Source organism: Odocoileus virginianus, chromosome 17 (genome assembly GCF_023699985.2).
Source record: "Odocoileus virginianus isolate 20LAN1187 ecotype Illinois chromosome 17, Ovbor_1.2, whole genome shotgun sequence".
Taxonomy (NCBI): domain Eukaryota; kingdom Metazoa; phylum Chordata; class Mammalia; order Artiodactyla; family Cervidae; genus Odocoileus; species Odocoileus virginianus.
The window spans coordinates 32,139,538-32,167,328 of NC_069690.1; the positions used below are offsets into that span (position 1 = coordinate 32,139,538).

The following is a 27,791-nucleotide window of genomic DNA, read 5'->3' on the forward strand; positions in this document are numbered from 1 at the left end:
AATCCACCTTTAATTTTAACTCCAGTTCACTGAAGTTTGCATTCAGCTGTGTGGTGGTAGGGTTTCTGGTTGTTGTTTGAGTTGTTTATTTTGTTTGGGGGGTTTTTTGTTTGTTGGTTTGGTTTGTTTTTTTTCCCCCTCAAACAATATTTTAATATTTTTTCCATCTCATATGACTGTAACTTGCTGACTGGCATTAACTGAGCAAGTGTATCTCTTTGGGCAGTGGGTGGTTTTGTGGGGGTTTCTTCTCTTGATGTCCTGTATTTTAATAGTTGGTGCTTATATACAGATGAGAGATGGTGACAGTAATCTGTTTACAGATTTTCAGTCTGATTTTCCTCTTTTGTATGTTTATTTCCCAGTACATGGAGAAAGAGGACGCAGTGAATATCCTACAGTTCTGGTTGGCAGCAGACAACTTCCAGTCTCAGCTCGCTGCCAAAAAAGGGCAGTACGACGGACAGGAGGCACAGAACGACGCCATGATCTTATATGACAAGTGAGTCTAGTTAGTGGAGGACTTTGGCACTTAGCAGATAATGAGCATTTGATGTGCTCTTGGGTAGTAAAGGTGGGTCACCTGGGTCTTTGCCATCAGGGAGCTTGCAGGGAGCTGTGGAGGAGCTGCTGCTTACTGGTGTGTGCAAAGTAGGGGTTCTTAGAACACAAGTTGCTGGTGGGAAAGGGGTGTGTGTGGGGGAAATGCAGGTCAGTGATGGTGGAGGTCACTGAGGGCTTCACAGAAGGAAGATTTGAGTGCATCCCAAAGAGTGAATTGGATTCTGTTGCCAAAGAAGGTGGGAAAGAATGTTCTTGGAGGAGGCACCAGCATGAGCAGGCTCATTGGAGGCTTTGGGTGATTGAAAACTTGGGTTGGGACGTGAAAGAAGGTGAAACCAATGGGAATATATTGCAGAGGGCTCAGTGACTTCTGAGCCAGACTGACTGCTCAGTGGAGAGCAGTTTTTCATTAGCTTTCCCTGAATATGAGATGGCAGTGCAGTCTGACAGGGAATGGAACTGGAAACTGTGTCCGCTCCTTTTCATCCAACTTTTCTCCCTTCTGTGAAGAAAAGCAGTGTGGTGGTGTATCCATAAGCACTTGCTAAGAAGAAAGCTTGAGGATAAAAAAACAATCCATGGGATCTTAGAGTTGGCAGAGAGCTGAGAGCATCCGGGTCAGGGGTTTCCGAGCTTGCCGGGTATGCTCGTGCTCCTGTCAGTGCAAGTGTCACCTAGAAACTTGTCAAAAATAGCTTTCCTGCCCTTTTGTGAAAGAGATCTGACTCGGCGGGTTTGAGGTGTGGCCCAGGAATCTTTCTCTGTAAAGACATCTGGTGATCCTAGCCAGGTGAGGGTCTGGTCTGATTTTCCCAATGTGCTGATGAGAACACCAAGGGCCCACACGGGTGGTGAATTTCTCAAAGTCACGGGGCAGATTTGCGGCAGGACTTGGATGTGGTTCTAATGTTTGTCCAGTGTTTATTTTAGTGTAATATATTTGTGGGAAAATACTGTACAAGAAACAGTGTTATATGGAAATTAAGATGGCAGGCATGTACATTTAGAAATTCGGGGGAGTTCCCTGGTGATCCAGTGGTTAGAATTCTGCAATTTCAGGGATTGAATCTAGGGCCTGGGTTCAAGCCCAGGTCTAAGAACTAAGATCCCACAAACCACATAATGTGGCCAAAAAAAAATTTTTTTCGGTCTGTGTTGCCCCACAGTTCAAAGCATGGAGGAATATTTGCCAACTTATTTGTTGCAAGGTGGGAGGAAGCTCACTTTTTGTTAAGAAAATAGTAATAACAAGAAAAAGGGGTTTTCTGTGCTGGAACAGAGGTGTGGCAGCAGTGAGGACCTGGCAGGAGCTCAGTGCCACCCATAGCAGAGATTCCGTCTTCCCACTGGATCCCATTTTCAAACTGGGAGCCGTCTTTAAATGAAGACGCCCACCAGCACTATTGTTTTATCAAGCTCATTGTGCCAAATTTGACTTTACCCATTCCTACTCTTCCGCTTTTCTATCTTTTTTTCCCTAATATCATGTCTCATTAGCCTTTCTGAATTTGTATCATGAACAGGAGCTGAAAGGCTGCTGCAGGGCTGCCCTCCACCCAGCTCTGTAAGCCTAGGTCTGCATGAGCCTCAGGAGGGTCTCTGGTGTCAGTGCCAGAAGGCGCTGTGATTGCTGGGATACGGGTTGACTTTGGCCGTCTTTCTGCTGTAGGTACTTCTCCCTCCAGGCCACACACCCTCTTGGATTCGACGATGTTGTGCGACTGGAAATTGAATCCAACATCTGCCGGGAAGGTGGGCCACTCCCTAACTGTTTCACCACTCCGTTACGTCAGGCCTGGACGACCATGGAGAAGGTAACTAAAACCCCATTATCCCAGAAGTGTTAAACTATAGGAAGTTTTTCCTGGTGGAAGTCAGAAAATGAAATGTGGAGAAAAGCAAACACAGCAGTGGACAACTGAAACAATGGTGATTAAGAGCAAAGGCTTTGCGTCTGGCTTGGTGTGTATTAATCTCAACCCTGTAGGCCGAGGGACCCAGGCAGCTCCCGAAGTCCTTTAATGCCATTTTCCTCGTCTCTGAGGTGGGGCTCATACAGGTACTTAACCTCAGAATAGTTTTGAGGATGAAAGTGAGATAAGATGTGTAGAGTGCTTCCTAGTAACATAACCCCTGACACATCATGAGCCTTAAAGAATGTTAATTGCTGTTATTACAGCTTTTAGATAACTGATAGTACTAAGCAAAGTTAGCTTAGGGATGATCCAAATTTTTCACCAAACCCTCCAACAGGGTTGGAACGCTAGTTTTTTTGTATCATTATCACTTACAGGGTAAATGCTAATAGCTGCTTATTATTGATAAAGAGTTGGAATTGTGCCTCAGTTACTCTCTGATGAACTAGAGCAGTTTTTCCTGGGAATGGCACAGAACCTAGGATAAACCCGTGAGGTTGTTTCTCTCACGTATGGCTTGTGCATCAGGTGGAAAGGGATTAATTACACTGCTGCATGACCACCCCTCAAACCTGAGTGTCAGGAGTGTGGCAGGTTACATACAGAAATCAGATCATCAGGGAGCTGCTGGGAAGCTGGATAGACTGTTAGCTCTTGTCCAGGGCTGATCATTTTTTCATGATTAAAATAAACATTGTCTAATCTTAGAGGGGAAAGTTCAAAATCTGTATCATATAGAGGATGTAAACTTTTTGGGTAATAAAAGAGAAAAACAGAATATCAGAGTACAGTACTATCAAGTAGGTAAATGGGGAGAAGAATGTGTGCCTCCTTCACTAATACTTCGAGTATTTCTGTGCTGGAAGTTGTTGTTACGGGATAAACAAGAAAAAACATGGTTTCTGCCCTCCTGCAGCTCTGTCTAGGAGGAAGGCGTATGTTAAACACAGACATCAATATTTACAGTTGTGTTGAATACTGTAAAGGAAAAGTTGAAAATAGGAAATGCCAGTAATAATGATGGGAGCTTAGGATCATTAATAATTTTAAACGCAAATGAAAGCATCTGTGTACATTAGATGTTTATTTAACGGTGATTTGAAAAAACAGAAGCCAGTTTTGGAAAGCCTCTGTCAGAATAGATGCCTTGATAATACTGCTAGTGATTATCCTTAGGATTTATCAAAGCTGAAGTTTTCACATGTTGAACTCAGTAGTCACACTCCTGGTAATTTATCTTAAATAAATCAGCCCAGAAGTCAAAATCAACATACACAGGAAGACTTAAGTATTTATAACAAATCAGAAAAATCTAGTTTCAAACCACATTCACTCCCCAGTCACTAAGACGTCCATATTCAGTAGTTTCATGGCGAGTTTTCGGGGGTGGGGGGGAGCAGCTATAAATTGTACATGTAGTTTTTTTTTTTTTCCCATGTTGTGGTTTTAGATACAGTGTAAACTGTGTACAAAGGGATAACAGAGTACAACAAGATGTAAGATCAGGCGTGGTGACTGGTAGCTTTAATAAGGTGTCTTCTTTTTCAGGTCTTTTTGCCTGGCTTTTTGTCCAGCAATCTATATTATAAATACTTGAACGATCTCATCCACTCAGTTCGCGGAGACGAATTCCTGGGAGGGAGTGTCTCGCTGATGGCTCCAGGCTCTATGGGTCCCCCTGACGACTCCCACCCTGGAGCAGCCGACAGCTCCACCTCTCAGGTAGTGACCCGTGTGCCCAGCCATTAGGATCCTTTCACTCAGATCCTAGCATCAGACCCCGTTTATAAGCTTTAGGTTGTAGAAGAAACAAGGAGAGATAAAATCAGTCTACTTACTAGATATTCTAACCAAAATCTTTCTGATGATTGACAAACCTGAATTAACTTTTTGGCCAACCCAGTAGAATGCCGTTTTTGTTTAGACACAAAGGCCTAGGTGCTAACCGTAAAAAGTATTTTTACATTTTTGGTTGAAGTATAATAATACGTTACAGGAAAGTCTACATTTCATAATCATGTACAGCTCTAAGAATTTAGATAAGCAAACCTAACCCATGTGACCAGCATCTAGATCAAGAAAGAGAACACCTTACCAGGTTGTCAGACACTGTTGTCCCCTTCCTGTCACTATCCTCCTCTTTTCTTTCCTTTTTTTTGTACAACCTTATTGAGATATACTTCACATACCGTACAGTTTATCCATTTACACTGTATAATTCAGTGGTTTTGTAGTTTATTTATAGAGTTGCTTAACTCACCACAGTCAGTTATAGAACATTTTTTTCACCCAAGAAAGGCAGCCTTTACCCTTTAACTCTCACCCTCCAAGTCCTCATTCCTCCAGCCCTAGGTGGCTGCTAGTTGACTTTCTGTCTCTCTAGATTTGCCTGTTCCAGACATCTCATATAAGTGGAACCTTGTGATATGTTGTCCTTGTGACTGGCTTCTTTTTTCAAGGTTCATCCGTGTTTTTAGCATGTATTAGAACTTTGTTCTTCTATGGCCAAATGACACTCCATCGTATAGACACACCACATTTTGTTTACTCCTCAGCTCGTGGACGTCAGGATTATTGTTTTTGGCTGTTAGAAGTCATGCTGCTGTACAGTTTTTGTGTGGATGTATATTTTCATTTCTCTGGTGTACATACCTAGGAGTAGGATGGCTGGGTCAAATGATGACTAACTCAGTCTTGATTACTGTTCCTTTGTAATAAGTTTTAAAATCGGGAAATGAGAGTCCTCCAACTTAGTTCTTCTTTCTCAAGACTGTTTTGATGGTTTAAGGTCTCTTGCAATTCCATATGAATTTTAGGATCAGCTTGTCAATGTCTACGAAGAAGCTAGTCAGGATTCTGATAGGAAAGGAGGACTTAAACTCCACAGATCAATTTGGTGAGGATTGCCATCTTATATTTTGTTGTTTTCAAATATAGTTCTGTATTTCTTGTCTTAAATTTATTTCTAATGTTTTATCTTTCTTAATGCTTTTATATATGTAATTGTTTTCTCAATCTCATGTTCAGCTTATTCATTGTGTTTAGAAATGAAATTTTTTTATTGAAAAACTCATTTAACATGAATTTAACCATTATAAAGTATATGGTTCTGTGACATCAGTGTATTTGCAGTCTTGTGTTGCCATCACCCCAACTTGCTCATCATATCAGGTGGAAACCTCGTGTCCAGTAAATGGTCACTCCTCATGCCCACCTGTTTTCTTCTGAGAGTTTTGGGCCTTTGATCCGTTTTGAGTGAGTTTTATACATTATGTGAAGTAGGATTCAACTTCATTCTTTTGAATGTGAATATCTAGTTGTCCCAGCACTGTTTATTAAAAAAACTCCTCTTTCACCATTGAATGGTCCTGACACCCTTGTTGAAAATCATTCGACCTTAGGCACATGACTGAACAACAAACAACAAAAATATGGGTTTACTTCCGGACTCTGGGCTCAACTCCATCATCTGTGTCTGTACGTAGACTGTGCTGTGTTGTTGTGATACTATAGTTTATAGGTTTTGAAAGCTTTGAAATCAGGAACTGTGTGTGTGTGTCCTCTGACTTTGCATTTTTTTCATTTGCAAGATTGATTTGGATGTTCTGGTTCTTTGTAGTTTCATGTGAATTTCAGGAGCAGCTTTAACATTTTGGTTCAGAATTACTTGAATCTGAAGTTTCCTTTAGAAAGTGTTGCCATCTTCACAGTATTGAGTCTTACAAGTCCATGAACATGGAATACCATTCCATTTATTTATGCCATCTTTTATTTCTTTCAGCAGTGTTTCATAGTTTTAAGTGTACACTTTTTACACCTCCTTGAGTCAGGTTATTCCTAAGTAGTTTATTATCTTTGATGCTATTATAAACAGAAATTGTTTCCTTAATTTATTTTTCTGATTCTTCACTGAATGTGTAGAAATGTTACGGGTTTTGTGTGTTTATCTTGTACCTTCAACTTTACTGAATTCGTTTGTTAGCTCTAACTAGTTGTCTATGGATTCTTTAGGGTTTTCTATATCTTAAATCATGTCATCTGCAAATAGAAATAGTTTTCTTTCTTATCAACTTTGGATGTCTTTTGTTCCTTTTCTTGCCTAACTGCTGTGGCTAGAAATTGCAGTACAGTGTTGAACAGAAGTGGTGACAGTGAGCATCTTTGCTGTAGAGTGTTCTCTAAGTGTCTGGTCCGTTACTTTTATATATATATTTTTTTAATTTAACCTGTGCTTTAGTCATTGATGTTAAAGGTATTCCTGTCATTACTTTAAACAATGCTGCAACAAATAATCTTGTGTATAAGTCATTTTGTATGAATCTATTTATGATTGAATTTTAGAAGTGGAGTCACTGGGTCAACCCATGCCTCTATTTCATAGAGGTACCAGTTCTGACTTGCTTTCTTTGTGGGCATGAGGAGTGGGAGGTAAAATACTATTCGTTTTAGCAAGTTTCCTCCATCTTCTGTTTTGTTACATGGCCACACTAAGAATCAAAAGCATTCATGTTGATACTGTGAGAGTCGGGCTTTACATTTATCAGCCAAGATACATGTGCATGGAAGAAGGGAGTTTTACACAGTTGGGAACATAAGCTCAGTTGTTGGAACTCGATTTCTTAGGGAAAGCATGTGTGGCATACGGATGCACATGTCATATGTGTCGGTATTGTGCATCCCTCCTGCACTTACGTTTGAGTCTCAGGATCATTGCTCTTAAGCATCTCATTCATGACGGGGTTGAGTGGAACGTGTGTGTTTTAAACACTGAAGATTTTGTATGGATCTATCGTTCCAAACCCAGGACTGGCTTGACTCCTGAATAACATACACTAATTTCACAATTTCTGTTATAGTCCAGTCTGAAAAAAGCCAGTGTTAAGATTCTGAAAAATTTTGATGAAGCGATAATTGTGGACGCTGCAAGTCTGGATCCAGAATCTTTGTATCAACGGACATATGCAGGGTAAGCATCTTTTTAAAAGAAAATATTTTAATTTAAAATGTAAAAATTGTTTCCACTGTCTCATCTATGCCCTTCCCTTTTACATGTAGTGCGGTTGAGGGTGAAGGCTCAGGAGTGACTTACTGGGTTTAATCTTGGCTCAACTGCTGATGGCAAGCTGCCTAATGCTCTCCAGTTTTTCATCCGTGAAATGAGAATGAGTCCTGCTTCGTTGGGTTGGTGAAGGGGATTAAATGAGATAGTACATGAAAAGCATTGAAAACGTTGCCTGATAGCAGTGAGCACTCAGTGGATTCCATTGCCATCCTCATTTCCACCGCTGTGTATGACACTGATGCATGTCATGTGTACATAATGTGTGCTAGGCTGTCTTGTCCACGTTTCATTTGATTCATATGTTAGCTATTTTGAAGTCTCTGTTTTAAACTACAAAGACGCTGATAGCTTTTATCATGGACTATATAACTAGAACCGTTGGCTGTCAGTAACTGCAGGGGATTGCAGGACCCCTTCAGATACCAGATCTGAGGATGCTCGAGTGCCTTGTATGAAGTGACCTGGTATTTTAAACCCATATAAATCATCTCTTGATTACTTATAACACCTAACAGAATGTCAGTGCTTTGTAAGTAATTGTAAATACAATGTAAATGCTATGTAAATAGTTGCCAGTGCACAGCAAATTCAAGTTTTGCTGTTTGAAACTTTCTAGATTTTTTTTTCTCTGAATATTTTCAGTCGGTCGTTGATTGAGCCTGTAGATCTGGAGCCTTTAGATATGGGGAACCAGCTGTATTTGGGGAAACAGAATAGAATGATTCCTTTGTATTTTGGAGTTAACTTGGTTGTTTATTTTATTCTGAAACAGAAAGGCAGTGATACAGCACTTCTCGATCTTTACCACAGATCAAATCATAATATCGCTTCTTCTTCCCTGAAGATGGCTTGAAAACACAGAAACCTGTGTAAAGGCATGCATGATTACCCCACCCCAGTCCTGGCAGTAGCATGAAAGGGGATTTCAACATGCTTATTTGCTTTTACCAGAAAGTAAAGTGATAGTTGGGAGACCAAGGAGTCCAGAAAATACTTTGAAGTAAATAGAAGGTTATTTTGGCGACTCAGTCTTCAGCTGTGTCAGTGTTGTAATAATCTTTATTTCTTCTTTAAGGAAATGGTAGACAATAAGGCTAAATGAGTTAATTCCCAAAGATGCTGTTTATTCTTGTTTGTTTGTTTTTTGGGGTTTTTTGCTATTTATTCTTAAGTAATGAGTGGTTCATTTATTTCAGACCTTAAGAAAGACTGTCAATTGCAAGATGTTTTATTTCTATAGTTTTCTTGTATGTTAAGTAAATATATGTTAATTTATAAAATTTAAATTTGTAAAATAAATATATGTATAGTGTGAGTGAAATAATGATTTTTTTTTCCCTCTATCTTTAGAGATAGATTTTAGTGTTTGTTTTAGTTTAATGGTTCTAGCGTCTTCCTGAAATTTTTCTAAAGGCCAACAAATCTGTAGCAGTTGGTGTATTGGCACCCACATATTAACTGACTTATTAGGAAGGCTATTTCAAGAATAAGATCTGCTTTACCTGAGATGAAATAATATGTAGGCATCAAAAGATTTTCTTTTTTTAAGTAAGTTTAACTAATACAAATATATTGATCTCTTCTTCCAAAAATGAAATTTACAAATAAGGCTACTGTGCCCTTTGATTACAAATCAATGCCTGTTTTCTCCCCTTCCTTCTCAGGATAATCACTGTTACATTATGGTGTATATTTTTGTTGGCTTATGTTTATATGATTGAAATTACACTCTATTCTGTCTTGTGCTTTCATTCATAGTGAGTTTGGAGATTTTTCTATGTTAGTCTACACATATTTACCTCATCTTAACTGTGTTGTTACTATTCCATAAATAATGTTAATTATAGCTCATAACTATTGCTAAATACTTCACAGTGTCTTATGTTACTATTTGGTGTTGATGGTTATTGGTATTAACTGGGTTTTGGTATTAATAGGTTAGAGAAAGTTTACTTTCTGTGGGGGACAATTCTTTTTGAAATAAGTCCCACTCTGAGTAAAATGGATAGGTATAAAATCGTATTTCTCGTTTTCTAGATTAGATAAGATGCTTAAATTTAATTTTTTTTTCTTAATTTCAAGTGGATTGTTAGACATTGTGTTCTTTTCATACTCATTTAGGAAGATGACGTTTGGAAGAGTTAGTGACTTGGGTCAGTTCATCCGCGAATCTGAGCCTGAACCTGATGTAAAGAAATCAAAAGGTTTGTGGTGTTTTTATACATTGTATCACGCCTTTGGTGGCTTAGACAGTAAAGTGTCTGCCTACAATGCGGGAGACCCAGGTTCGATCCCTGGGTGGGAAAGATCCTCTGGAGAAGGAAATGGCAACCCAGTCCAGTATTCTTGCCTGGAAAATTCCATGAAAGGAGCCTGGTAGGTTACAGTCCATGCGGTCACAAAGAGTCGGACACGACTGAGTGACTTCACTTCTTTAATCATGCCTTTACTCACATTAGTCATTGCCTGTAAGTGAAGGGTTGTTGAAGATTTAAACTGTTTATTTTACAAAATAGCTGTCATATCTTTATCCTTGTGTTTATAGTCAGGAGTGAGTCCAAGGGCTTGGTGTAATCAGGTCTCCACACAGTCTCTATCTCTGAATCAGAAGTTACTGAACTTGATTTCCCATTACAGAAGACGCGTCTGCATGAAACAGTGGCTCAGAATACCATGCTGACAGCAGTTTGCTGTTCAGCTCTACTTCCTCTCCTTGCCGAGGCAGCTGCAGAGAGTGTTTGTCATTTGCCACCCTGTAGTTGTATTTTGGATTTTAAAGCTCTGATGATAGAGCAAATAAGGAAGGGCCACATTTTAAGGCGGATATATCTCAGAAACTTCTGAGAATGTGGAAACTTTACTTTCAGGTCAAGCAAGGTTAATTTTAATAGTCACCTTCACACCATCTAGGAGAAAGTGTAATAAGAACGAATTGTAAGGGATGTTGTGAGCGGGTGGTCCCTGCAGTGGCAGTGCACTGGCAGGAGATTGAGCTGTGTGTGCCCTGTGAACACCCTCGTGTGTTTCTAGGAAACCTGTGGTCATGTCTTCTGGGCAGCAGGGATTTCTAAGCAGAGTGCAGTGAGATGCTTCTTTCTGCCGTAGTCTGGGAATAAAGTGCAGTTGGGGTGAGTCTGGTGTCAGAGAGGCTACTCAGGGAGTAGGATTCACTAGTAATGTAGGTAGAAGAAAAGGAGGATTTTGGGGTAGGTAGTAGTAGCAGGAATTAGGTCAGATTTATAACACTTAGGAAATTCAGGAGAGTACATCCACCGTGGAATTTGGTTACAGATTCACGGGGAAAATAAATGAGGAAGGCAGATGAGGTTTTAACATGGGTTCTCTAAATAAAATGTTATGATGTTGATTTTCATTAGAGGATTAAATTATTGTCTGAGATGAAGGCTACAAAAAGGTATATGAGAGAAGAGCTCTACTTGGAGCAGGTTAAGTTTGAAATGACTTAGGACAACTTTTAAATTAAGTATTGGTATGACACCTAAGAACAAATTTTTGAGTTATTTGCATTTTGAAGGAAGTTGAAGCCAAGGAGGGGATGAGATGCCCCAGAGAAAGTGCTGAGGGAACAACGGGATCCTGAAGAAGCTCCTTTGGAGCGGGGGAGGTGCTGCTAGAAGAGAGGGACAAGTAGAAGCTGTCAATAGCCTGGAGAAAGAGCTGAGCACCAAGAAATTCAGTGGGTTCAACAGCTGTTTGAGACTTTAGGCAGAACATGTAATGTTGTGGCCATGTAATGTTGACTCTGCCTGGCCATAAAGTTTAACAAGATCAGTATTTCGACTTCTGGCTAGTAATACAAATTATTAAGGGGAAAGGATCCAGGTTTTGTATTTTTCATGAATACTACAGTTTACTGTAGACTACCCCAGTCATTGAACTAATCAGGATCTTGCCTGAGAAACAGGGTACCAGCCACTTGGTTTAAGGCTGAGTTAAATGTGAGCCTGTTTGTATTCATGAAAGGATAAGCTGTGTGTTTAATTCACGGAAATAGAGCCTAGCCTCCTTCCTCGGTAGTGCCTCAGTGTTTTAAGTACAGATGTGTGGAGAGGCTGTGTGTCTCCTGGGAAGTTGTTATAGCCTGGACAGAGCATGGCTGTTTAAAACACCGATCTTACCCAGCAAATTCGCAGACCAGAGATCCAGTGTGTAGCAACAACATCTGCACTGGGAACCCTTTTGTAGAGGAGCTGGTCTGAAAGATTTACGTCCATCCACCTGTCAGTGGATTATACCTCTTGATGTACTGTTAGATTCTGCCCTCAAGGCCAGATCCTGGTCCTGGTTTTATTTGATCTTTGAATGTTTACTGCAGATTTTAACACTGGTTGATAGTTTCTTTCATCAAGTGAGGAGAACAGAAGAAAAACCTCAAGCTCTAAAACAGCTTTTCAAAGTTTTTTCAAGCCATATTTGCAAGTTAAATATTCTCTTATGGAAACAATATAATCAGTTTTTGTTAATGGCCTTAATTTGGGAGTGAGGTTGTACAAAATATACATACATATATATATATATATATATATTTTTTTTTTATTTTTTTATTTTTTTTAAGTATCTTCTGGGACTTCTCTGGTAGCTCAGTGGTTAAGAATCTGCCTGCCAATCTAGGAGATGTGGGTTTGATCCCTAGTTCGGGAAGACCCCCATATGCCGCAGAGCAACTGAGCTCATGTGCCACAACTGCTAAGCCTGTGCTGCTCTAGACCCTGGGAGCCATAACTGCTGAGCCTGTGCTCTAGAGCCCAGGAGCCACAACTATTGAGCCCATGTGCCATAACTACTGAAGCATGCATACCCTAGAGCCCGCTCTCTGCAACAAGAGAAGCTGCCACAGTGAGAAGCCCAAGCACTGCAACTAGCGAGTAGCCCCCACTAGCTCCAACTAGAGGAAAGCCCATGCAGCAGTGAAGGCCCAGCACAGCCAAAAATAGATAAATGATTTTTTTTTTATTTTTTTAAAGTTTGTATTTTAAAAACTGGGAAATGGCTTTTAATAGTCTTTTTTAATGTAAAATTATGCATGAAGTCTACATTCAACTTTGGCTTTGTTTACTAGGATCCATGTTCTCTCAAGCTATGAAGAAATGGGTGCAAGGAAATACTGATGAGGTAAATTCTACTTGTAGTGTAAAAAGATTTCTGTCTTATCAGGGGCACTTATTCTAAGTAAGGTTTCAGGATTTCTCTCTCCTTAGTTTCTGATGCTTAAGCAGCATGGCACCTTATTGCTTCCTTGTCTCAGAGGTGACCGGAAGGGGTGGCCCTTCCAAGATCTCACAATTGCCTGGAGGCAGTGGTCCTCAGTCCAGAGTCTCTGACCACAGAAAACAGTCAAGCAGTCAGGTTCCCATCAGTCAGCAGGCATCAGTGATCAGTGCCACAACAAAATTCAAACAGTTCCTTCCTCATTGTCAGGTATACTTTCAGAAATAGAGGTTTGCTCTTTTGAATAGTTAGGTACATTGAAAGACGAGAGTGGAAGAAGAAAAATGTTTGATTTTAACCATCTAACATGAAACTAGTCATGCTGTTGGTTGACCTGTAGCTGACTCTGGGGACCAGTGAATCATATGTAAACATACCAAAACCAGAGGGCGGCCTGGGTCCTTTGATGCATAAGAATATGCTTCTTTCCAAATACGTAGAAATGATATGTATACACAGTTGTGTTTAGAGCACTAATAATGTTTGTTGGTTCTTCTAGCAAATAACTGTTATCAACAACTTAATTACTTTTTTAGGCCCAGGAGGAGCTAGCTTGGAAGATTGCTAAAATGATAGTCAGTGATGTGATGCAGCAGGCCCAGTGTGATCAGCCATTAGAGAAGTCCACAAAGGTAAGGACCCAGCCTGCATGAAACAAAAGAGAATTAGATCTCGATACAAATGTGCAGCACGAAAGGGAACTTCTGCTCCAGCCAACCATGAATCAAAAATAACATTTCTTTAAAAAAAATTTCTGAAAGCAGAACTTGATTTGCCGTGCCCGGCAACTATTTACATGGCATTTACATTGTATTAGGTAATTATAAGTAAGCGAGAGGTGACTTCAGGTACTCAGGATGAGGTGTGTGAGTTATATGGAAATACCACGCCCCACACTGTGTCAGGGGCTCGAGCATTCTCGACTTGTTGGTATCTGCAGGGGCCTTGGAAACAGTGCCTCACCATTCCTGGGGGATGGCCATGCCTGTGGGGTACTGCTGAAGGCATTCCTACAGGCAGATTTGTAGCATTAAATGTTGATATTACATGATAACCCAGCAAGTTGGAGAGAGCCACTTAGCCCCCTGGTGTTTTCTTCAAGAAAAGACTCCCAGTGTTCTTCTAGCTTTGCGTTCTGTAACCTGGGTTGACTCAGGAGGACTTCCTGTGACAGGAGAACTTCTGCTCAGACTCCTGATGATGGCGTTAAACTGCTCTGTGTCGTTCACGTTAGCAGGAGCTAGGAACCCGAGCTACCTGTGTTCATGTGACGTCCCCTGTGACCCTCCATAGTTTGGAGGCAGGAATTGAGATGTGGGTCCAGCATCACCCGTTCCTTGCCAGCTTTTTACGCTAAGAACTGTCGTTATCAGAGCTTGGTGTAATTCTGAACTTTTCACTGAGCTAATTCAGACCAAAGCTCTGCTCACTTTTGCAGACTCTGTCCTCTTTTCTGTGTAACAGTGATAATTTGTACCTATATTTATCCTTACTGGCTTAGTCAAACCCAAAATAGCAAAGAGCAAGATAAAGGTGTAGAAAGAAGTGCAGGATGGTTGTTTCTGTGATCCCAGTTACCATGTTGATGATCAGATGTTCCACAGTATAAAATTGTTCTTTAGAAACCATTTTGGAAAGCAGATTTTCAGCTTAAGGCTTTTCATTGTTGTGTGTTCAGATTTTATTATCATGTGTGCTTTTTCATGTGTAAGATATGCAGGAATACTTTGCTTCTAACCTTACTTGGCCTTCTCTTTGGTTGGCTGAGATGACGGTCCTGCAGGTGTGGTCAGAGCCCTTGGTGTGGTCAGCAGACCTAGCACTGTCCATTCCTGGTCAGTATGTGTGACCTTATGCGAGTTGCTTCTTTCTGGTCCCTTCTTTTCCTTATCAGCAGATCAGAGAAGTTGGACAAGAAAATCTCCTAAGATCCCCTGTAATTCTCAGTCCATGACTGTGTGAATGTGAAAGTCCTGCCCCCACAGATGAGGTCACAGCTTCTCCTTAACCCGAATGGATATCTCTTTGCTTTGAATTGACTGCCGGGCATTTGTCTGTAGAAAGCACTTGGGCATTTAAACTCAGGGCATTAATGACTTATTTTGTGTGTGTATGTCCCATCTCACAGATAGTAAGGACCGTGTCTTGTGTGATGTTTGTTTCCTTGTCAGTGCAGTAAGAAGGTGGAATCAGCTTCAGAAGCTTGGTCTCAGGTAGCCAGAAGATCACAAGTCTCTGTTTTCTTGCTAGAAGCTCTGGGGAATTCCATGTTATGGTTCTGTCTCCATCTCGTGAATCCCCAGCAGATGGTTATTTGGTTGTCTGGGATTGTTCCCTGTCACAAAACAATGCTTTAATGAATAGTGTATGAAAGTCTTTGTCCCTTCTTATGAGTGTGCTGTGGAGTTAGTTCCTAGAAACAGAATTATTTGTCAAAAAGTAGATATTTCATTCTAATATCTATCACCTAGATGGAAAGATAAAAAAGCAAGTCTGGTTGTCAGTCCTCGTCATGTTACCTTTGGGTGGGCCACTCGGCATCTTCAGCCTTTCATTGGCTCTGTGTAAATGGAGGTGATTGTAGTAGGGTCCTGAGGTGGTACACAGTACCTGGTATTCGGGAGGCACTCACTCAGCACTGCGTCCCCTTGTGATGGTAGTGTGTCCCTGGTTGTAGAAATGTACCTTATCTTTGTCTTTTCCTTCCTTTTTTCAGATATGACTCAGACCTGAGATCAAGGAAATCTGCTTTTGGAAAATAAGAAAACTTTTTTCCTTTGGTTGGATTCCTCACCACAGCCAATGAAAACAGCACTGTATTTCTTCTCACTGTCGTTTCCAGGAAAGAAGGGCGGACAATCCTGGACTTCCACCATGGAGAGTGGCTCGTAGATGCCCTGCCACCCAGATGATCGCAGAGTGACAGTCAGAGAGACCAAGGGGCACTGTTTACACTACTAGAGATTAATCGTTTTCCAATGGCAATAACCCATCCACAGAAGAATTTAGCCCATGGGGATCTGCAGGGCCAGGCGCCATGGGAGGCGGGTGGGCTTGGAGCTGGTGTTTGTTGCGCTGCCTTGACGGTCTCCTACTCCAGCCGCATCATGAGGTGGGTGCCCGGGGTGCTTTGCTCCATCTCCTACACAAACAGGTGAGTCGGCCTGGCCTCAGCCAGGCAGCGCAGTGCCGGCAGATGGCTTTCCTTCCTGGGAATAGGGCCTGCACAGAGGCGTTCATCTGGAAGGAAGCTGAGAGGTCACGGGTCAAGTCATGGTGACATTGTCCTTCCCTTTGGTGGCAACTTGCCATTTTCACATTTTAATTGCTCCTGGGATGCAGTACACGTAAACCAGGTCCCCTGCCAGAGGAGCCACCCTCTGCACTGTGAGCATCAGGCCCTGCTCCTCCAACTTCTATGCTCCAGAGATGTCCTTCCCCTCATAGCACACAAGGAAAGGAATTTGCAACAACTGTCACTCCAGTTTTCCCCTGTGTTTCCTTGAACAAATGTTTGTTCCCAGTTGTACACTTTTTTAAAGCAGGTGGTGGGCAGGGGTGTGGGCAGGCAAGGGTAGGGGAGAAAGGCCCTCGTCTCTGACCCCCGCCGCCCATCTTTGCTGTGCCGGCAGTGTGCAGCTCGTGGCCTTTCTCCTTCGTCCGTGGTCATGAGAGGCCCCTCGCTGCACTTCCGCTCTGTCGGCCTCAGGGTCTGGGCCACACTGCCCTCGGCAGAGCCACCCTGGCAGTAAGCACACTCCATGGTGGGTGCTGCCAGCATGGCCTCGCTGCCCGGACTGTTGGGGAAAGAACGTTCTCTTAGGTGTTACTGCTTTTGCTCAGACTTTGCAAAAAAAAAAAAAAATATATATATATATATACACATATAAATATATAATTATTAATCATCTCTGTCCTTGAGAAAGTCTTGAATGAATAAGAGTTCCTTCTACTGCAATACCTGACTGTGCAAGAGGCACGCCATTTCATCAACAGACGAAGCAGAAAGGCTGTGTGTGGGTTTTGGTACTGTGTACCACCTCTGTTATTCTTCTAAAGCCAAGTGTTCATGTACTTAAACCATATTCTATTTAATTGTGTTTGATTTTAAAATATATATATATGAATTATATTTAAAACTGTGTCAACTTTCTGCTTTCAGGGCATTTATGGCTCCTCTATTGAAATGTGTTGATTCTTCCCAGTATTTCCATTTGCTTTACAAGAACCCAGAACAGAGCCACTCCTGGACTCAGCCCTGTGTTTGGAGCGTGTGGCATAGACCCAAGTGTTATTAGTTGCCTGTGCTGTGATTGACTCACTTTGTTCTTTTAACAGAATACTTCCATCCATGTCACTTTGCTTCAGTCTTTAAATAACAGAAAAGCAATATGAAGTTCATAGAATAAACTGTGGTTTTGGGTGACTTGCCGCCTCTGCATGTTTTGGAATAACAATGTCTGTCAGGCTCTAGGCTGTTGACATGCGTGCTTTGCATTAAGATGCTGTCCAGTCCTATACCTGTGTGTGCTGTCTGCTTTCTCGGTAGGGATGTCAGTAGCTGTGAGGTCCTTATAAAGAGAAGGATAGCAGGCTGGAGACTGACTGGCTCTTCCTACCCTACCCGCTGTAGGACACAGAAAGTGCGGCCTGAAACTCCTGTCTCTCGTGGCTCCTGCAGTCTTCAGAATGGGAGGTATCGTCTGGCCTTGAGAGCCAGGCTGTGTGCAGTATGCCCACAAAACAGGCTTCCCTGAACATCCAGCTTTAATGTCATGCTGACACCCATGCACACTGTTAAAAAGAAAAAAGACGTTATGAAAGAGGGTACCTTTTGTGATCGGATTCGTCTTCATCACTCCTGTAAGATGTGATGAAATAAAAAGCATCAGCCAAGCCCAGTGAGAGCAGTAAAACAGGGAGCAGCTGTTTTAACCTCTTCTACTTGGGTTTCATTATTCAGTAGAACATTACAAAGTGTAAGTAATTACATTTCTGAAGCTGTGGCTAGTTCAGTAAGAATTTGGTTGGGGGGTGGGGTGGGGACACCACTTGAAACAGAAAAGTATAGACATCTTTGTTTTTGTTGTATTTAAGTACCAACAGCTAAAGCAACCTGCTGATACACTGGGCACCTCTTTCAGGACCCTGTTGTGGGGCCATGTTTATATACAATGACTGCTCCCCTCCCCTCCCCCACACACCAGTTGATTGGACCAGGGTTGATCTTCTGATCCAAAGAGGCCCAGGAATATGCTTTATCCTAAAAATTTTACAAGGGGAAGAAGTTCCAGTCTCTGGGGTGATAGTGCACACAGGGCACTTACAAGTCAGGAACCCTGAGCCGGTGCCATGTGGACAAGCAGAAAAGAGAGACATGAGAGCACGTGGGAGAGAGAGCAGCTGCCTTGTAGCCAGCAGGCCAGTGAAGTTTTCCTGCATCCTTGCCATGGACTGCATCAATCCCTCAGGTATCCTTAGAATGCATTTTGACCTTAAAAAAAATCAATCTGAAGTGAATTTTTCTTACACAGAACCAAAAGGACCTTGACTAAAATACTACCAGGTAGTTCTAATCACTAACAATTGTGTGTGCTCAGCATGTTTGCAAAATACCACTAAATTCTGGGGAATTTTTCTTCAGCAAACCTTTCTTGGTCATTTTGTGTATTCTCTTAAAGTGTAATCCTAAACTCACAGAACTGAAAGACACTCCCTTATTTTTCCAGGGAGAAGCTACTCATGCCTGGAAAAGGGCAGGGCTTGCTTTGCCTGTTGTGGGACCGTCACCTAGACCAGAGTCTTTGGACACTTCTCAAACATCCTTCTGAAAGATAAACTCCGTTTCCTCTTTAGCACCAATGGACAATAAAACCCAGAAATACAGGGCATAAAATAGTGCCCATTTAGTGAGTAGTTAATAAAAGCTTCAAATGAGGGAGGGCAGTGATTATCACAGAATTTGTGAGCGCTGACCACTTGGTACTGGGCACAGAGTCTGGCCTTTGGCTGGAGCCGGACGTGGGGGTAAATCCCAGCAGCATGTTCAGGGTTACAGCTTAGGAGCCTGACTGAATAGCTGCTCTATGGGGCCATCTGCTGAGGAGGCCTCTGCTTAGGCTCAGAGTAGGGAGCTGTGTCCTGCACGGATTGGGGGGGGGGGGGGGGGGGGGGGTGGCAAGGAAATGGCTGGCAGGGCATTGAGGGACCCTTGAGAGCAAGGGCCTAGAGGATGTCCCTATGCTTGGAGGGAAGCCTGCCTGATGCCTGTCACTCAGGGTTGGACCTCCTGTCTTCAGGTTCACGCCACCAGATGTCTCCTCATCTGCTCCCTCCACCCAGCCTGCTCTGGCTGGCGAATCACCCTGGGCACAACAGGGCAGTGTCGGGGCTCTCAGCTGCCCCCTGGGGATTGCTCGTGAGCCCAGGCAGAGCAACTGGGCCTCAGCGGTGGGCAGGCAGGTGCCAGGAAAGAGTGGCTTGTGTTCAGCCAGAGGGAACTTGTATTTGCCAAGGAGCTAGTGAAGGTTGTGGTGGTAGCATTTCCTGACACCTGGGTCCATGATAAGTGGCTTTCCAGCTCACTCCAAAGTGGGTCACTCCAAAATGACCTGAGCTGACCTCTCCCTCCATCCCAATGAGAACCCACACGCTGGCACCTTGTGGGCCAGCGGGAGCTGGGCCTCTAGATCAGGTGTAGCTCCGCCCTGGGCCCATGGACCCCTCATCTTACCAAAGAGCCCTTTGTTTTTTTAACAACAGAGCTGCCGGTCACCCACACAGAAGTACTTTAATGCCTACAAAGTGTTGACAGTGTAGGGACACAGAGTAGGGTGAAACCCTCTGGGCCAATGGAGCTTCCACTCCAACAAGGAGACAGGTGAGAAGTGCATCTGAAGCAGGTGCTGGGGTTTTAGAGCCAGGACGGCCCTTTGAGCCGATGATTTAACCCCGCTTCCTCCCAGACCCCTAGCAGAGGTCATCAGGGTTCATGACCTCACCCCTCCCACTCTTTGAACCCCATTCCCAGCCCCCAGAGGGCTGGCTATGTGCAACTCTGTTCCCTCATCGCCACTGTTTCTCAAGTGTTGAGCACCTGGCTTAACAGCAAGGGGTCAGGCACCTTAACCCCTGGGGCCCCCCAGGCTAGGCCCTGTTAGGGTGGACCTAGGAGCAGCCTCAGCCTCATGGGGCTCTCTGCAGAACTCTGGGAGACGTGAACCTCATAAACTAGAAATGAGGACCCTAGTGTAAAGTTACTACAAGCATGTAATATGAAAACCCCAATCTTGGCAAGTCTCTCACTGTTGGGCTGACCCCAAGGTGATCAGCCCCTTTCGAGGTCCCCTCCAGAGATGGTTTCGTACTAACCAGCACTGGGAACTCCCCGTGCCAGGTGCTGTGCCATGGGATCCGTGCAATACTCCTCTAAGCACGAGCCTTTTTCTTGTTATAAACAGGGAGACTGAGGCTTTGGAGGAAAGCGGCCCCTTCAGAGCTGCAACCCAAGTCCAGGCAGCCATTCAAGACATGCCGCCCATTACCTGAAAGCTGTGATCTTATACTTCACATGCATCAGGGCCCCCTGGAGAACGTGTTCAATCAGATTGCTTCCCCTCCCCCGACCCACCTCAGAATTTCTGGGTTAATGAAAGTGGCGGGGGGGGGAGGGGGGGGTGCTGAGATTTTGCATTTTAGCGAATTCCCAATTGCTGCTGCTGAGAATCTCAGAGTCTTTCCTGTATATTGGGAAATGAATGTTTTCATGCCCTCTGATCGGAAGTGCCCACATTACTCAGAAGTGTAACTTGATACCCGTTACTCACTCAAGCACATAAATCCCTTATCAGCATTAGACGGCTGTCCAAGCCGAGGGCACCTGGGATGCTGATCCCACCTGGGACTCTTTGGCCCTTTCTGTCCCCAAGAACTACTTTCCAGTCACCCCCACAATCAGACTGTCGTCTCCTACTACTGCTCTACCTCTGGTTTCCCCTCACATTTCAGTCCCAAACAACCTCAAATCAGGCCCTCCCATGGGAATGGGTTAAAGGAAGGGGGTGGGAAGGCTGTGAAGGATTGTGGCGGGTTTCCCTCGCTGTCAATAGTGGTGGGTTTTGTAAACCAGCTTCTAAGAGCAAGTTCAGAAGCAATAAGCAAGTGGTTTTGTTCTAAGGTTGATAAGCGTGCACAACATGACAAGAGAGGGCTGGGGAGGACTGTCCTGATGCTGGATTGGGTCAGGCTTCCCAAGACCAATGTCAGACACATGTCTTATGCTGCATCTCAGACAACCTAGGAGGAGTGCCTCCAGAAACCGCGGCTCTGTCGTGATGAAGACTTCAGTGTCCAAGGTGCGCGTGGAGAGTGGGAATAAAGTTATTACTTGAAATGTGAGATGGGAAAAAGCAATATTTTGTACTAATGTTTCTTGTATATACTGTTATTTTAAATATGCACATGTAACTAAATAAATTGGATGTTATAACTAGACATCTGACTGTTTCGCCAACATTCCAAAAGATTTAATCTCTGATACCTTAATTAAAAAAAATTTTTTTTCCTTTATAAAAATTGAGATTTGCCTTCAATGTAGGATCACTGATATGATTCATGAACTCCCTGTGGTCTGCTGAAGAAAATCCAGATTTCGTATTTAGCATTGAACGCCCTGGGTGACGTAGCCTCTGAGACCTTGCAACCCTCAACCTTCAACTTCATGTTCTTCCTCCATGAGTTCTGCAGATGACCTCCTCACCACTGTCCCCGAGGAAGTCCTTCCACTTTGAAGTCTCACTCCTCCAGCCACCTCCAAGACCCTCCCTGATATCCAGTCCACCTGAGTCCTCTCCCTTATCTCCACCGAGCACATCCTCATACAGCATCCAACTTGGGTGGGTCAGGGCCTTTCTGCCCGACCCAGTGTCAGTGAGCTCTTCCTAGGGAAGGCCTGGTTCTGACGTTGGGGATCGTGGCCCAAGAGATACTGGAGAAAAAAAAAAGAAAAAGTTTGCTTTAGATGAACCAGGTCCAGCTCATGGCCTTCCTGGGCCCCATCTGCCCAGGTTTAGAACCAAGGCTTCTCATGCCTTTGAGGCAGAAAGCTCCCTACCTGCTCCCACAAGTGAGCTTTCACTCACACAGGTCCAGCAGCTCCCAAGGGGCCCAGTGTCCTGAGACCCTTTCAGAAGGTCTGCACGCTCAGAACCATTTTCATAATAACACTGAGATGTTAACTGTCTTTTTCACTGTGTGAATATTTGTATTGATGATGCAAAAGTGATGGTGGCCCCTTAGCAGGAATCTGGACACACTGTGCCAAAGGTCCTTGTATTCTTTCCCGCCATGCACTTGCCATTTAAAAAAAAAAAAGAGCCAGTTTCCTGTAAGAGTGAAGCGGTAATGATTATTTTTTAATTTTTTGGCCACAACACTCAGCATGCAGGATCTTAGTTCCCAGGCTAGGGATCAAACCTGTGCCCCCTGCATTGGAAGCTCAAAGTCTTAACCATTAGACCCCCAGGAAAGTTCTGAAGAAGTAACAATTATTAATTTTATTAAATCTCGACCCTTAAGTGCATGTTTTTAATGTCATGTGGGACATCATGGGAGGACCCAGGAAGCCCTCTGTACATCGAGGGGCAACTTGGCTCAGGAGAGGCTCTGGCCCTGGCCATCATGTGGACGCCTACGAAGGCACACCTGACAAACTGGCTACTCAGGCTTGGGTCTTACAAAGATATTTTCTTTCATGAAAATGAAGGAAGTGAGCCTGTCTGTCCCTTTGAGAAGAAAACTCTGTCAGTATTTATTGCCCAGGATGAAATTTGACTTAAAGCAAAAACTGGAATTTTGGAAAACTAATATTCACCATGGTGGCCTTGATAGCTTGCCATCTCGAAAGACATTTCTGATGAGCTCTAATTTATAAATGTGATTCAAAAAATATTGTATGATGAAATTTGTCATATTTGGAAGATCTGCATTATCCAATGAACCATTCAATATTGTCCAAATGACCGACATGTGATTCACCAAACCACAAGTAGGTGAAAGACTGGTTCAAAGTGAGACCCACTGATAGGCTATCAAGGGTTGTTAGATGAGAAAGTCTGAGAGCTGCCCCATTGGTCCACCCGCAGGCCAGTACGGGAAGCCACGCACAGGAGGTCAGAGCTTACTTGCACTGTGCTGTTTGCATGAAAGGGAGAACTGGGTCAAGAAGATCCCCTGGAGAAGGGAATGGCAGCCCACTCTGGTATTCTTGCCTGGAGAATCCCATGGTCAGAGAAGCCTGGCGGGCTACAGTCCATGGGGTTGCAAAGAGTCAGACATAACTGAGCGACTGACACACAGAGGTTCCATTCCACTTGGTGCTGCACCCTTGCTGTGGGTCGTCAGCCTTTGCCTCACCTCCCTGGACCTCTGTGTCTTCTGTAGAAATGGAGATAATGGTTCTGCAGCACCAGGTGGTGGCAGAGAGCATTCACTGGCTTGGGAAATGTCTGGCAGTGCAATCGGAAGGTTTGGGTGATGAAGAGAAGGGTGGAGTGTTGGATTTCTTTGCTTTATTATGAGAACAGACCTGCTCTAATCCTCTCCTTCCCAAGGCCGCCCTCACAGTGCAGACCCAGCACTTTGTATGCAGGCCCAATTCCTCCTTCGAGGCGACTCTAATCACAAGGGTTTGTTTACAGTGGAGCCAGCCCTGGGAAACAAGCCTTCCTCCTCCTCTCCCCACCGTGGGGAGAAATGCTGAGCCAAGGTCTTCAACCAGCACGAGAGGAAGTGAACGTCCTGTCCTGACCACAGGGCCCCAAGCCACCTCCTCTGCCTCTGGGGGCCCAGCCTGCGGTCTGTCTGAGGTCAGCAGCATGGCTGGTGGATCAGCCTCTCAGAGAAGGAAGCCCGGGGAGGCTGGGGGCCTTCCTGAAAGGAAGCAAGAAGCAGAACCAAGGACTGCAAGAACCAAGACTACATGGGCTCTCAGAGCAGAAGTGTAGAGGTCAGCAAAACCTGATGGAAAGCCCAAGACACAGGCAAAGTCAGCCCAGCACAGTGGGTGGGGGGTGTTAGCAGGCAGGGGCTGGGGGAGCTGTTGACCTTGCTGTGCTCCTCCAGGGAGGACACTGAACTTGGTCTCATGATCCAGCCCCCTCCAGGGTCAAGGCATCAGATTCAGGGACAGTTCATGTTAATCAAGTTCCCACAGCCGTGACACACAAATCCACACCAGAGAGACCCACTTATTGATTTCTGAGGAAAAGTTCTACTGTCAAAAAGCAAAGCAGAAAGAGCATTTGACACAACCCAACTCTACTTCATGATAAACTGTTAGCAAAATAAGCTAAAAAGGGCCCACTGTACAGAACAGCGAATAGAGCCAATATTTTATAGTAACTATAAATGGAGGATATGCTTTAAAAATTGTGAATCATCACATGGTACAGTTATATAATATTGTACATCAACTATACTTCAATTAAAAAAAGAAAAAAACTCTCAGAAGATAAGAAGAGAGGGAAACTTCTCTCCACTTTGATGTTTTTCCAAATCCATAGAATGCACAACAGCAGGAGTGACTCTCATGTAAACAGTGACTCTGCATGGCGAGGATGTCTCCATGCAGATTCATCAGTTGTAACACACGTACCATCCAGTGGGGATGTTGCTGGGGGAGAGGATGCTGAGATTGTGTTGGGGCGGGGGCGTGTGGGAAAGCACTCTGCTTTCTGCCCACTTCTTTCATTGAGATAGAGTTGACACTGTCCTTGTGTGAGTTCAAGGGGCCAGCCATGTCGATGTGATCCATTTATATTGCAACATGATGGCCACCATAGCATTGACTAACATCTCCGTTGCATCACATAATCATTATCATTTCTTCCTTTTAAAAAATGTATTTATTTTTATTTATTTATGTGGCTTCACTGGGTCTTAGTTACAGCACTTGATATCTTTAGCTGTGGCATGTGGACTCTTAGTTGTGGCATACTAGGTCTAGTTCCCTGACCAGGGATGGAACTCAGGACCCCTGCACTGAGAGCACAGAGTCTTAGCCACTGGACCACCAGGGAAGTCCACATCATCATTTCTTCCAGTGATGAGAACTACTTCCTGTTCAGTTTTACTGCCATGATGTTGTTCTTACTTTAAGAACCTTACAAAGGCTTCTCATCTGACCCAAGGGAAAGTCAAAATCCTTCCAATGACCTCTGAGAGTCTACAACCTCTGGCCTGTTTTCTCTGTGACATCATCTCCAATCACCACCCCCTGATCCACTCAGTCCCAGTCAGGCAGGGCTACAGGCACTCTTCTGCCTCAGGGCTTCTGCACCTGAATTTCCCCCCTCTGCATGGATCACAGCCTCACTTCCTTCAAGTCTTGACTCCGATGTCACCTCAATGAAGTCATTCTGGGTCACATTTTCTTAAATTGGGCCCCTTCCCCCATGCTTCCTATCTCCCTCCCAGGTTTAGTTTTCTTATTGGTACCTGTTGGGCTTCTCTGATAGCTCAGTTGGTAAAGAGTCCGCCTGCAATTCAGGAGACCCTGGTTTGATTCCTCGGTTGGAAAGATCCCCTGGAGAAGGGAACGGCTACGCACTCCAGTATTCTGTCCTGGAGAATTCCAGGGACTGTATAATCCATGGGGTCACAAAAAGTTGGACATAACTAAGCAACTTTCACTTTCACTTCACTTTGGTACCTGTTGCTAGTGAAACTCCCAGCTATGTTATTTCTCCTATGCATGGTCTGCTTCCCTCACTGAGAATAAGCTCCTCAAGGGGAGGCACTACATTTAAAAATCCATACACTTAGACCAAGCAATCCCACTCCTGAGAATCTAGTCCAAGAAATAAAAGCACTAATACATAAAGAATTAATGTAATACAGCAGTGTTCATAGTGGCCAACACACACACACACATCAGGATACAATGAATGTCCAATCACAGAGAATGCCTGAATACATTCTGATGCATCCACACCATGGAATGTTATGCAGCCTTGAAAAAGGATTAATTAGTTTTGCACCAAGTAACTTAAAGGAATCCCATCAGGTAATACCTGAGAAGAGCAAAATTCAAAAAAGGGTATCATATGATGCCCTGTTTGTCAAACTGACATACGGGAAGGATGTTTTCCACATACTTGTTTATAAGCAGCAGTTTACATATATTTGTATATAACTGTCTTTGTGTGGGGAAAATCTGTAATAGATTGTTGAAATAAGTCTCATGGGCGGGGGGGGGGGGGGGGGGGGGGGTGGTCACAAATAAAAGAAAGCAAACAGGGACTTCCCTGGTGGTCCGGTGGGTGAGATTCCACGCTCCCTATGCAGGGGGTCTGGATTCAGTCCTTGGTTGGGGAACTAGGTACTGCATGCTGCAACTAAGACCCAGCACTGCCAACTAAATAAATGTTTTTTAAATTTTAAAAAGAATATGAAAGCTGGCCCTGGGCATGTATAGTACAATACCATTTATACTTTTTTTTTAATAAAAAAAGAAAAACTACATAAGTAAACACACAAACTTTAAAATGGCTTAAAATACATATTACCAATATCCCTCTCACTTTCTAAAACTCGTAAACAGATCAAGCAAGAAACTACAAGTATTTCTGCTAAGACTGAACGTCTCTTCTGCAATAATTCGCTCTCGTGTTTATTGTAAGTAAAGATAATATTAGAAACAAGAAAATCAGGGGGGCTTCCTAACACCCGCTGGCTTCATCTCCTGGTCTGTTTTGCTGCTCCAAGCCCACCCTCCTCTGTAGATCTCAGCCCCTTCCCCTGCTTCACCTCCTGCCCTGTCCGCTGACAGCCCCCATCCCCATCCCCCCACTCAGGTGTTAAACAAAGGTTTGTTGAATGAAGCCCTTCTTGGTGTCTCTTTCATCTCCTGGCTCCATCTCCTTCGTCCTCTGCCCACTCCCTGTACCGGCCTCTCCAGGTTAGTCACGGTTGCTGGACCTGGGAAGCCCTCCTTCCTCATGTGTACTGACTCACCTTTTTAATTCACTTGAGACCCCACCGCGGTCTCACCCGACTCCATCCAGACATGAGGAGCTGCTCTCCTCCCTGGCTCTGCTCTGCACAGGTCGCCTGGCTGTGTGGAGCCCAGCCAGCCCAGGATGGGTACATCGGGGGACGGGATGTAGTCAGTCAAACAGAGTCTTTGCTGTGTGTCAGGCCATCTTCCAGGCCTGGGGGCTTGAACACTACATCTTTACATTCCAGATGGAGGAGACAAACGGGTCGAACGGCTAGAAGGCGGTGAGGGACCACGATGAAGGAAGAGGGCTCCAGGGGGAGCGAACAACAGATGTAAAGGCCTGGATGGGAGACGTGGAGGAGACCCAGAAGGGCCTGGAGAATCCCGGGTGCATTGCTGGAGGGGGCATTTGAGCTGGGCCTTTTGGTGGAGAACAGTCATGCCGAAGAAGAGTTATGACAGTGGTGTGAAGGGGCAGTGGGTTGGGTAAATGACTGGTCCTCAGCACGTCTGGTTCATGGTGGGTGACGATGGTGAGCCAGGTCCCCTGACTCAGGGGCTGGGGCTACCACAGCCGATGAGGGAACGAAGAAGACACAGCCACCACTCACATCCCCCAGTTGACTTTTACCGATTTTCACATCACCAGCTGTCCAATCCACTGCCAGGAAGCCGTGATCGCTGAGGCCTGCTCCTTGAAGCTGCAGAGGTGAGGCAGCAGGTCCACCGCCAGTGATACTAGCCCCAGGGGTGTCCCTGGGCCAGAGAATGAACTGCTGGGAGGAGGGTAAGACCAGCCTGTCACACTTGCCAAATGGATAGAAAGGCTGACACCACTGAGTATGAGTGAGAATGCTGAGCAGCAAACTCATACTCTGCCAGGGGAAGGTGTGACCAGCCCGGAGTTCATTTGTTAGTATTGGTCGGTGTTGAGATGTGTCCTGCGGTCCAGCGACCCCACTGCTGGGTGTGAACCAAACAGAAACAAACACATACGGTCACCAAAGTTCACGGACACCAG

General features: G+C 44.1%; 1 protein-coding gene across 3 annotated transcripts in view; it reads left to right on the forward strand.

Moving 5' to 3' along the window:
• The window catches only part of AKAP10 (A-kinase anchoring protein 10), a 43,280-nt gene extending 26,083 nt beyond the window's left edge, over positions 1–17,197 (forward strand). For all 3 annotated transcript variants that reach the window (XM_070479199.1, XM_070479198.1, XM_070479200.1), the window contains 8 exons: positions 366–502; positions 2,234–2,378; positions 4,029–4,202; positions 7,337–7,446; positions 9,664–9,746; positions 12,623–12,675; positions 13,308–13,403; positions 15,488–17,197. In XM_070479199.1, the coding sequence (XP_070335300.1) occupies positions 366–502; positions 2,234–2,378; positions 4,029–4,202; positions 7,337–7,446; positions 9,664–9,746; positions 12,623–12,675; positions 13,308–13,403; positions 15,488–15,493 (804 nt within the window). In that variant the 3' untranslated portion in view covers positions 15,494–17,197. The remainder of the gene's footprint in view (positions 1–365; positions 503–2,233; positions 2,379–4,028; positions 4,203–7,336; positions 7,447–9,663; positions 9,747–12,622; positions 12,676–13,307; positions 13,404–15,487) is intronic.
• Positions 17,198–27,791: the final 10,594 nt, after the last annotated feature.